This window comes from Miniopterus schreibersii (assembly GCF_964146895.1).
Source record: "Miniopterus schreibersii genome assembly, chromosome: 14".
Lineage (NCBI taxonomy): Eukaryota > Metazoa > Chordata > Mammalia > Chiroptera > Miniopteridae > Miniopterus > Miniopterus schreibersii.
The window spans coordinates 35066738-35079011 of NC_138114.1; the positions used below are offsets into that span (position 1 = coordinate 35066738).

General features: G+C 43.1%; 1 protein-coding gene across 2 annotated transcripts in view; it reads right to left on the reverse strand.

Annotated features, from left to right (window-relative positions):
- The window catches only part of MYOF (myoferlin), a 127200-nt gene that overhangs the window by 97416 nt on the left and 17510 nt on the right, over nt 1-12274 (reverse strand). For both annotated transcript variants that reach the window (XM_081158700.1, XM_081158701.1), the window contains exons 2-3: nt 11927-11982; nt 9823-9914 (exon numbers count right to left, since the gene is read on the reverse strand). In XM_081158700.1, coding sequence (XP_081014826.1) covers nt 9823-9914; nt 11927-11982 — 148 coding nt within the window. The remainder of the gene's footprint in view (nt 1-9822; nt 9915-11926; nt 11983-12274) is intronic.

The following is a 12274-nucleotide window of genomic DNA, read 5'->3' on the forward strand; positions in this document are numbered from 1 at the left end:
TGCAAATTGTCCTCTGGTGAGCAAAATCGTCCCAGGTTGAGAACCATTGGGTTAGATGATTCCTGTTGTAGCCTTAATACTGTGCCCCAAGTTTCTTCAAGACCTTGGCTAAGTCACCTAACTCTCTGAGCCCACTTCATTATCTATAAACAAGTGAATTGAAATAAATAATTCCTCAGACCCTTTTCAGCTCTAAAAATCTGCCACTAGGCTTATATATGTGATGTCTTCTACATATATCTATTTAGAAAGCCATCTCATGTTAAATATTTCTTTTCTCTTAAAGTCCTTATTCATTGATTTAGGGGGGGAAATATCCTAGATGTGTCCATAATGGATAATCCAGAATACTAGGCAAAGGTTCTGCCTTCAAAGGTATTAGCCTATAATGTTGCAAGTCAAACTTCAATCCACACAGAGTGTCAGGAGGAAAGGTTGGGCCAATTACAGAAATGTGAAACATAGTGAGTGATGGGTAAGACAATAGGGAGTGGTGGGACTTGTGGCTAGCTGGAGAGAATGGGCTGGCCTAAAACACAAAACCCATCTGCTGGCCTTTTATGGCCCTGAATGATTTTATAAATTCATTCTGACTCAATCACTATCCTGCTGCTTTCCTTTCCTCATGAGAGGGTGTGAGAGGGTGATAACAGATAAACTGACCAGGAATGGAATAAAATAAATGAAGCCAATTATAGAGTCTCACCGCAATTCCTTCTTTCAGAAACCTTTAGTCTCATTTCTTAAAATTCACTTGTCGTCATAAAACTCTGATGCTTTTGTGTGTGTGTGTGTGGGGGGGGGGTGAGGGATGTAAAAGAAAACCTGAATTTCTTTGTTTCTGAAGTACAGATAGTGTGTTTATACAAAATCTCCAAAATATTTTTAACAGCTAGGTTCAGCTGAAGAAAAATGCAAAGAGTTACAACTTCTAAGAGCTTTCACTATAAGTTGAAGAAAACAGCCCCTCTGAGGAATCTGAGCAGTGTAGGACCCAAGCACGCCCAGCCCAGCCTGGCCTATTTTCTATGATGTTGCCTGGATACAAAATACTGTGAGTCTGGGAAATGATGACTTGGCCTCCTACATGGGGCATAAGAACAGTTCAGTCGGACCATAAGCCAATTTCCTTTAAAGGAGATGACAGTAAACCAAGAACTCTTTTTCTTTCATATTACTAATGCTGTAAATATGTTAAAATGTGACAATGATGGGGAGAATTTGCCCTGTATTTTCATGGAAAAATAAGTCTCCCCATGGACTCCACTCACCACTAAACAGATGGACCATGTCTCAAAAGGAAACTTTATAGTGAAAGAATCTCGAGGCCCTTTGGCTCTCCAGCTTTACTTGTGGAATTAATAAAATGCAGATGTATTCTGACACGAACAAAAAGCCAGTCCTGCTTCTGTTCCTAGAATGTCCTGACAGTTTCGGGTTGGGTCTCTATGTGACGTAGAGCTAGTCCTAAGCAGTGGAAGTAACTACTTGAAAATGAGCTCTTAGGATTGGGGGGACAAAAGAGATTAGTTGTAAACTAGTCACCTCAGTCATGCAAGAACTTCTTCAACTGTTTCTTTCTTGTTAAAACAAATAGAGACTGTGCATTTGAAAAAAGAGCGTTAGTCTGGATGCAGATGTTAACAGCCACATGCCACCAGTGAGTAAGGGTGTGCTGGCTGAGTTCTTAATCAGGGGAGCTCACAGATACGGAGCCGGCTGTGCAGCAGGGCACAGCCCACACGGGTTACACTGGAAATGCCCCCGTGGAGGAAAGGAAACTATGCTGGAGGCTGGAAAGGAGTCACATGTTGTACTGTTTCTGCCCCTAGAGACGTCTCGACTTCCCATTCTCTGAGGGGGATTAACAGTCCCCAACTGGGCTGGGGACAAATACTTTCCTGAGCTGCTCCAAGATCCCCAGTAGAAACCTGAAAGGACCATTACCTGCCGGCTCTTTGAAGCACACTGGGCTCTCAGCCAGCTGAGACTTGTCATTTTGGCCAAGCTGGTGCAGGGAAGGGTGGGGGCTGTCGCTTTCCCCACACTTGCCCCTCCCCTGGGCCAGTATCCGGCAAGCTCCTCCCCTGGCTCCAAGGCAGAAAGTGGGAGAGCCAAGCAAAATACCCTCAAAGGGCACTTCCCGCGCCACCCAGCCGCTTCACCAGAGGGAAACCCTCCTGAGTCTCCAACCAGCCCATCTTCACTCTCTGAATTAGCCCATAAATCATTCCTCACAATGTGGTCCCCCAGGCTTCCCTGTAGCAGAATCACCAGGGTGGTTATAGATTCTCAGGACCCTGAGTCAGAAGTTTTCTTTAGTTAATTCTAATACCCGGGAAGTTTGAGAAACAATGGTCTAAGTGGAGAAGGGAAAGGCGGAGGGGGTGGGTGAAGGGCTGGGGGTTGGAAAGGCAGCTGGCAAAGCTGGATCTTGAGAGGGGGGATGTGTGTACTTTTAAAAGCACACTCAATATGATAATATAGGTTCATAGTTGAAAAATGAGCATAGAAATACAATTATTTAATAGAATAATGGCTTCTTCTCCTAACTATACACCAAGATGGTCAGAGAGCCTTGAGGCTTTTGTCCTGTTCTTCAGAAGGAGGCAGGGGTTTTAGAAAATGTAGAAACGCTGGTCCACACAGTGGTTCCCAAACCTGGCTGTGTACAAAACCCCTTGGGGGTAGGGCCGAGCCCTGTACTTTCAACCAACTCCATTCCCAGGCTTTGGAGTCACCGAACTAGCCTGGAGGCTGTGGCAGTTTGCAGGATTCAGGGCCAGCACAACCCCCTATTGTGCCACCCCTGCTGCTAATGATGTCACTTGAACAAGGGAAGGAGCTAAGTGGAAGCCCAGGCCTCTGCATCAAAGCCTTTCTGGTCAATGAGGTGCCCAGGCCAGATTCAGTTATTTGTGACTGCAAAGGGGAAGAAGGCTAACCAGCCTGGCATGTAGGAGATGCTCAATAATTATTCCTTGAATAAATGGCTGTAATCTGCTATTTTGCTATTTGCACCTGACCAGTTTTCGTATTCATTCAGTCCGCAAAGATCTGAATCTGTGCTTGCCTGCTTGGGGGGTTTAGCAGAGCTCCGAGGCTCTGTGTCTGTCTGATCCCTCATCCATTAAAATCAAGATAGTAGTTATCATTCATCCATTCATTCATTCATCCATCCATCCATCCATCCATCCATCCATCCATCCATCCATCCGGCACTTGGACCTTATGAAGTAAGGAGGACAGCATGGCACAGTGATTGAGAATTTGGAGCTAGGCAGGGCTGGCTAATTTGTACTCATCCTTGTACTACAGGTTAACTTTTCCAAGCCTCCGTTTCCTCATCTGTAAAATGGGCATAACGAAAGCTCCTACCTAACAGTGGTGTTGTGTGGACAAAAAGGGGGCCACATACTAGACCTGACAAGCCCACACAGTGGGCCTTACAAACTTGGAGACCAAAAGTAACCACAAAAAATGGTCTGAGCATAAAAGTCACGTCTTAGGCCTGTAGCTTCCTCAACAAAGGTCAATCTTTACCTAACTCGAGCCTGTCTATTGTGTTTTTTGCATCTAAGATAACATATCTTTGAAATGTCAGAGATGGCCTTTTCCAGACCCCTCAGGGCACAACCTCTGCGACAGCACTGGACCAGGAATCCCTCGTTGTTACCTTGTTCCCAGCACCATCTCTATGGGCTGTAAGTGTTAAGTGTTGACTGTTAACTATCCTGTGCCCATGAATGTAAAAGAAGTGTGTGTCTTTCTATTTTACTTTTTATCCAACCCCAGAGATTTCCCGCTTTGCCTTCTCCTGCCTCCTTCATCTACCACCGATGAGTTCCATGTGGCCCTCCTTATGTCTCCTCCTTTGATTCTAATGTGTAAAATAAGCTACAAAACTGCCATTCTCTGGAGCATTTTCTCAATCTGTTGAGATGTTGCTTCCCAGCTATCGTCAGTTTGGCTCCCATAAACTCATAAATATTCTCTTACAGGTTTGGATGTTTCTTACCTCAACAGTTGTAAGGATTAAAAGGATATGTGGTAAGTGCTTAACAATGACTTTTTATTATTATTTCACACCCTGCTCTAGAAAAAGGGACCTAAAAAAAGCCTGTGACTCCAGGTCAGGACTTGCAGGAAAAGCTGCTCTGAACTCACACACAATCAAAATCACAGGAAGGCGGGTTTATCTGCTGGGGTCTGGGTAGAGGGCATGAATGAACAGATAAGAACACGCTGTGGCTGCCCACATCCATTTCTATTCAGTAACTGTGCAAAGTTCTTCCACCCAGTCCTTTCTCTTACATACTTCAAGTAGCTCCTTCTCCACCCTCAATACTATACATACCATGAATCTGTTTGGAAATAATTTTTATTTTCAGGGTTAGACAGAAGTAAACTTCAAGCTGTAGCTGAATCCTAATAAAATCCAATTTAGTGGAACCTGAATGATCTCATAAGATATTTCATTAAAAAACAGATCCCCAAACAAAAACCATATCCAAACCAGCGCACCCACACACACACACACGCACCCCTCAGCCTGTTGTTTCCTTCTGTTTCCCCTGCTTTCTTTTTCCCCTTCATACTTATCGCCCTCTGATGTGCTGTACGTGGATTTAATTACTCTCTGCTCCTCTGCTCAGATGTCAGCCCCACCTGAGCGCCGTGAAAGGCATGAAGGGGATACCCCCAGTGCCTAGGGCAGTGTCTGACGCACGCTACACATTAGCAAATATTTGCTGAGTGATAAATTAACTGATATATCACTGAAGATAATCCAATGGTCTACAAATGATTTACACGTTATAAAGCTTCTTCTCCTAAGCTCTGGTCTTCCAAGTGCAATTAGGTCATCCTAGCTCTTGTGGTTATGAAATGCCTCTCTCTTGGTCTCTGTGAGTCTTTCTCCAGGGCCGTGGCCCACGTTGACTTAAGAGAGGTTGGCCGATGCCAGCAGGACTGCGCAGCTACTTAACTGGCCAGACCCTGGGCTTTGGCCTCTGCAGCAGCCAGAGACAGGGGCCCAAACCAGCTTCACTCTCTAAAGACCTTTGCTGTTGCATTGAGGGCAAGGGGCTACAAAGGACTCACAAGTGAGAACCCGACTCCACAGTGATGCCTGCTCCTGGTTTAGATTCTCACACAGCCCTAGAAGCCACCCCGGTTGGGAAACCCGCCAGCCCTGCAGGGAGAAGGCAAGGCCGCGGGGGCCACCGAACAAACCCACTCCTGCGTCCACGCCGCGGCTCAGAGGCGAGCCTCGGGCCAGCAGAGACCGAAGCAATAAAAGCTGAGGACAAGCTTTGTGCACGTGCCAGGAACTGGACATTTCTCATAAGCGATACCACTCTGCATCCCCCCAAACTAATTCCATTCTAAACCAGTCTTTCTGGTTTCTCAAATAAGTAAATAAACAAACAAACAAATAAAACCTCTGCCCAGGAGTTAGTATTTTCACAACCCAAACTTGTCCTTTTGCCTTTTTTTAATTCTATGGCCCCCAGGACCACATGTGCATATTTGTGTGTATCCGTGTGATGTTATCCTCTCACTTTCACACCCTGGCCTCAGCCCAAACACACACACACACACACACACACACACGTGGAATAAATCTTGGAAGGTCTGAGCTCTGTGTAAATGGATTTTTAACATAACTAAATTAAATCCATGTGCTTCCACGTGAAGAGCTGGGTGACTTTCAGCAATTTGGTGGACCTCTCTGAGCCACCTCTTTTCTCATCCGTAAGTTAGGGATAAGTCTGTCTCAGAGTCATTATAAAAATGGAGTGCAATTATGTGTGGAATAAATAGCACTAACACAATTCCTAGCACATGGTAAACCCACAGTAGATATTATCTATTATGCTGTTCCTCAGGAACTTGAAGTAATTTTTTTCCTCAATTATATAAAATTTGCCCTTACGTCTACCATTTATTGAGGAAGTATTACAGTTCCTTTATAAAGATGAGGAAACTTGCCAAGAGCCACCCAGTCAGTAAGAGCCAGAACCCAAACCAATCACATGATTGTAAGCTGACCACTTGCCCACACCTCCTCTCATGCAGAGGTTGGGTAAATCTCCTCCGAAGCGTATCATTAGGTCTTAGGCATCTCCCTTTTACTCATGTATAGCGAAACAGATGCTTCACTCAGTGATTTATACTCAGATGATGTTTGTCTCGTTGCTCTGCGTTTGTGTGGGAGCGTATGTGACAGTGGTTTGAATGCCGAAGTGCACACATATGGAGGGGAAACTAAAAGTACGAGAAATGCAAACTCTCAGGGAGATAATTATGGTCATTTTGTGTCAGACACTGTAATTTGCATCTCTAGATGTTCAATTTGGATCTTTCTTATATCTTCCATGTCTCTACTTAACATGCCCAAGCATTTTTCTACCTTCTTGAACCATGGAATATAATTATAATACCTGTTTCATTGTCCATGCCTACTAATAATATTATCTATTTATAATATACCTGTGTGTGTTCTTTTCACATTGTTAAAAAAGTAAAATCCTTCTGGGTACTCTATCCAATGCTCATAAATGAGAAGGTTTTTCCCTTCTGGCTGGTGGGAATATTAACAGTTCCCAGCCCTGTGTGTGTTTCAAGAACTAGTCTGCCTGCTCCTTCCAGATGGTTCTTTTCCCTGCCTCAGGTAGTTTCCTTACTGACCAGTACTCAGCTAAAAAGTCAAGAGAACCCTCTGTAATCAGAAGCTCTTTCTTTCCCTGTGTGTGTGTGTGTGTGTGAGAGAGAGAGAGAGAGAGAAAGAGAGAGTGTGTGTGTGTAGCTCTAGACTCCCACCTGCACCTCCCCAACTCTGGAAGACAACCAAAATGGATCTGCTGAGTTTCCTCTCCCTGAACTGCAGCCTGGAAATGCTCTCTAGGCATTAAGTTGGGCACTCAGAGCTATCTCCCCTCTCTCTCAGGGATCATTATCCTGAGCTGCTGATTTCCAGTATCTGAAACGATTGTTACATATATTTTATCTAGTTTTTGGTTGTGTCAGGGAGAAGCTCCACATCTCCCTACAAAAGAGCATGAGATTTGGGATAGGTGTTTGTTTCTCTCGTGATCTGACCCGTTTGTGTTCTGACTCCTTTCAGCTTCAACCCAAGTTGGAACCAGAAAGCTATTCCAGAGAGCTGAGCTGGACAGAATTCACATAAATGGCCCATTATCAGTGGGCTGATTGTCAGATGCAAGGTGCTTTAGAAACGTTAAATTTTATTCATGTGGTTGTATCATAAATTCACTTGTATATTCATTCATTCATTCATTCATTCATTCATTCATTCATTCATTCAACAAACATTTATTGAGGGCCTACTAGGAGCCAGGCTAAGTGCTGGTGTTAAAGTGTTGAACACCATAGCCGTGGACCTTCTTGTCTAATAGGGAAGGCCAAATGAGTAAATAAACTGATAAGAACATTTCAGATGGTGGTGAATGCTGAGCTAGATGAAGCAGATGTGTGGACCACATGTATCCTTGAGTACCTGTCTAAAACCTAACCCGAATAGCCACACGTCCAGATGGACTCCCTCCCCTTTCCCAGACCCACATGAGCTCCCTAACAAGAAGGGTCGAAGGGAAAAAACAGGGCAGTGAGATGGAGAGCGATGGCAGGGAGGGTGGTCAGAGATGCGAAGGCCGAATAACAAGATTTTATATCTATCTGTTGCTGTTGAGGGAAAGAGCTGTCTATGCAGAGGGAACAGCAAATGCAAAAGCCCTTCTTGGTATCTTTTTTCCCTCCCTGGCATGTGGGCAGCCCCACACATGCACTCACACACACACTCAAACACTTGTAAATATCTTTCATTCCTACATTTCCAGGTTCCTGAAGATGATTCTTTTTTAGGAACTAAAGTAGGGTTCAACAGGGCCAGGGTGCCAAGGGATCAGGGTCCCAGCCTCAACCCCTCTGAACCTCAAGTCTCATCTCCACATCTCAAGGTCATTGTAAAGATGAGATATACTCTCTGAATTTATCTTGCCCATTGTGGATCATGAACATGAGTAATTTACTGTTCAGTACTATAAAAATGCCTACTTAAAATGCTTACTCCTCCTAGGGTGGAGCTACCAATAGATAGTATTCTTTATTTTTTTTCAAAATTAGAAAAATTACTTCCATTTTAGCCAAAAGATAATCAGTCATTCCGCCTACATTTTGGTTCCTGTAAGTGGTCAGAGGTTTTCAGTATAGCGTAAAAAGTCAAGAGTACAGGCCTGGATATAAATGCTGACTCTGACACATACCTGCTGTGTGACCTTGAGCAGATTACTCAACCTCTTTGAGGAAAAACAGGACCTGACTCATAAGGTGTCTGTGAGGATTAAGTGGGATAATGCATCCAAAGCCTCGGCACAGCCCCTGGCACTCACTAAGTCTTCACTGAGTGATGGCCCTGTTGCCTGCCTGCAAAGGGAACTCCCATTCTTTAGCCGCTGAGAAAACCTTTCCACTCTGACATTTCTGCTGAAAATATCATTTCATGTTCATCATGTGACCAAGAGGCTCCTCTGGCTCTTCTCCCACCGTCACTCAGTCCAGATGGCTGGTTGGATGACTATAAAGTGAGGAAGAACAGTCTGCCCTGAAGGCCCAGCCCTCCCCCCCCCCATGCCTGAGCAGGGATGCTGCTGACACAATTGCGCTGCGCTTGCTTGGATTCGATGGGGCAGTCGCCGTGGGTGTGGCCATGGACGCCAGCCAAACCCAGGCAGCCTGGCACTGTTTGCTTACAGGCCCCAGCGCAGCAGATGTGAGAGCCCTGGAGCAGCAGACGTGAGAGCCATATTTGCACAGCTGGTCTCCACAGCAACAGGAAAGTCAACAGGCAAGACATTCCTTAAATTGGGAGGAGAATCCTCCCCTCTGCCCCCACCCTGTGCTTCCAGGTGAGCAAAATGTTCCAACACTGAGCAGTGAGCAGTCCTCAAAGGCCAAAGCTTTAGTAGAAAGGCCAAGAAGAAAATCTGGGGCCAAAACACACAAAGTGGTATAACATAAAGCAGAATTCACTGATCAGAGAGTAGGAATGCCCTCCTCTCAGGCATATATTTCCATTGGAAAATAACAAGTAAGTAGTCTGGTGTTAGGCACTGGTTTCTTGTAAGCTAGGCTGGTTTGAATTGTGTACCTAAGACTGGGTTGTTAGTCTATAGAAGGCCCAAGTCCAGGACCTGGGTGAATTTACTGAGGTCATTCTGCCCCATGGAGACCTATTTGGGAAATCCCTAGCTGTACCCAGGGGACAACCCTCGGTGCCACCATGGGTACCATCAAAACCCTTGCCCAATGGAAATTGGTAGAGGCAAGGAAACTGGTTTAAATCTGTTGGGTTTAAAAGGCCGTAAGACATTAAAATGGAAGGGGCTGGAAGTATAACTTGAATGAGAGATGTGTATGGGTCACACATAATTGGAAGAAAAAATTATTTTGCTTGTGTCCAATATAGCTGCAGTTCAGATAAACCACCAGATATAGGAAATAACTATATGCAATTAACAAAGAAGTTTCAGGAGTGTAAATAGGTTTCAGACTATGCCTCAAATTGGATAGACTAGTGGCTGCTTTGTGTTTGCAGCCTCCTAGGAATACAGAAGTTGGGTAAAAGCACTGTGATTGATTAACCATGTCTGATATTGGCTCAGAAAGGGGGATGACATGGAATTGAAGTGTGATTATATTTGAAGTATTATAAAATGTTATTTAAAATGTGTTCATTCAACAAAATAAATAATAGTAAGATAATACGTAAAATGAGAAAAACAGTTGAAATCAACTTACTTATTTTGTCCAATTGTCTCGAAATCTTTCACAACAATTCCAAGGGAAGATGAAAAGTCCAGTGGTATGCCCCTCAAGTCAAACTCCAAAATCTGTCCACAGAAAGGTTGAGAAAACAAAAAGGCTGTTAGAAAGATCGAGGAATGCAATAAAATGAACCAACACTAAACGCTGGGTCGTTATCTTCGTCAATGTCAAGCTTTCGAATTTTTAGTTAGATGGAAGTGATTAAATTATAAATTAAGTTCTAAACCTGCAGGCTGCTGAGGGTTGTGGGAAAGCCAACCAGACTTAGCCTCCGAGGACCTGGAAGGGACCCCTGGCTTCCCATTTACTAGGCTCTGTGGCTTTGAACAGGTCGCCAACTCCTATCTCATAGTCAGGGAACTGAATGCCTACCACAGTTGTTGCAAGGATAAAATAAAATGTTATGTGAAAATGTTTTCTTCAATGGTTATTTTTAAACTACTTGCTCTTTGTAAACATATTATTATCAAAGAGATGAATAATCTGGAAAACATTTACTAACATGCCCCTCATTTTAAGCCCCACAGTGGTCAGTGCTATAGCCAGGTGAGGCTTTCATCTTAAATGCAACAAATCGCAAATGTAAAAAAAAAATCAACATAGCACCGCTGATGCCTTTGATTGAATATGTAAAAAATGAATTAAATCAAGCAGTGCCTACTGGTGATTTAATTCTCCTTGTAATGGGTTCAGAATGGATGCAGAATGGTCTCATAGTTCATCTTAGAACACACCCACTAATCCTAATGGGTTTGGGGCTGGCATTTCATTTGGGGTAAGTTTCAGTTATAAAATTGCAATTAGAAAGTTTACTTGATAAATACTTTTCAATATGAGGGGGAAAACAAAATGGAAACAAAATGGGGTGAGATGGGTGATGCCCTGCTGAGGACATGCCTGCTCTCAGGATCATACACCTCTCTGCCATTGGCCATGTGACAGGCCTTAAATATAAACAAGCATGCCAGGATTACTACAAGCCTGAAGCACTGAAAGCACACGTACATGTACTTTTATTTATTTTATTCTTGGAGCTCTGTGTGAGGCTTTTCAGAAAGGCATTAAGAAGCTTTTTGCCTTTGCATCATTCAATGAGAAGGTATAGTCTTTATTTTATAGAGATATTGGAACTAGTTGGGAGAGGAAGTCTTCACAGCCTCCTGACTTAGTGAAAATATGAAAGACATTTATCACCGCACTTATCCAGGAAGGTGTGACTGGCTTTTGGGAAAAAATAATGGGGCTAATTCAAAAATTATTCAGTGTAGGAAAATCCTACTCAGTGGAAAGAATTAAAATTTTCACACATCTATAAATATATTAAACATTTAGGGGGGTGTAAATAAATTATATTGTATCCCTTTAGTAAATATAATATTACATAGTCATTAAAAATGCTTTTGAATGAAATTATATGAGTATGTGCTCATAATTGTTAAAAAGATAAGATAGGAAACTGTACTTGCTTTATGAGGCTAATTTGCTAATTTTAAGACATATTTTATTAAGTATAATTACTCCATAAATGTTTATCGATACATCCCAGATGTTAACAGTAGTTGCTTCTGGATAGTAGGGCCAAAGGTAATTTTTTATGCTGATCTCAAGTTTTCAAAATTTCTACATTAAATATATATTATTTTATCAACATAAAAACAGTAAATGTCTTGACTCAGCTGGTCGCACAAAGTATCATGTGATATACTTTTGATTAATCACATGCAGATGTTTTTAATTATGGAGCTTTCCCTCTGAGACTCCAGAGACAATCTAATACCACCCCTTGCTCTACAGATGTGTCCATATAGGTAACATGATGGGACCAAGGTCACTTAGCAAACTCAAGGTTGCTCCGGGCTAGAACCCAACCCCCACACCTCTATCGTACAGGACATGTCACTGTGTTTTGTCTCCTTGAACTGCTCTGCGGTCTCCTTGGCCACAAAGGGAAATGGAAGGGGTGGGGGTGAAATGCCGTGATTCTCCTTCCAGAGGGAAGAGTTCACCTCAGATCAAAGATAGGACAATCACATGTAACTTATCCATTGAAACAAAGTTGAAAAAACAATGAAGTCACCTCATTCCAGAAAGGGTTGAGTTCATTATCAACTTTCTTTGTTTTCTTTTTCTCATCTGCAAATAAAAAAATAAGAAAGATCAATCAATTAGAAACATTTATAGAGTATGTACCATTCATTTATGTGTTCGTTCAAAGAACATTTCCCTGAGGGCCAACGATGAGCCTGCATTTTCCCTTTCATCTGCCTAGGGAAGGGGCTATCTGAATCAAAGTTTTCTGAACTGAACAGCATTCTATGGTCTAAAACATTTTGCCCATCCCCAGGTCTAGGGTTGGGGGACTCAAAATCATGGAAATACCGTGATCCCCTGCCTCTCCCTCACCAGTTCCTGCAGACCAAGATTA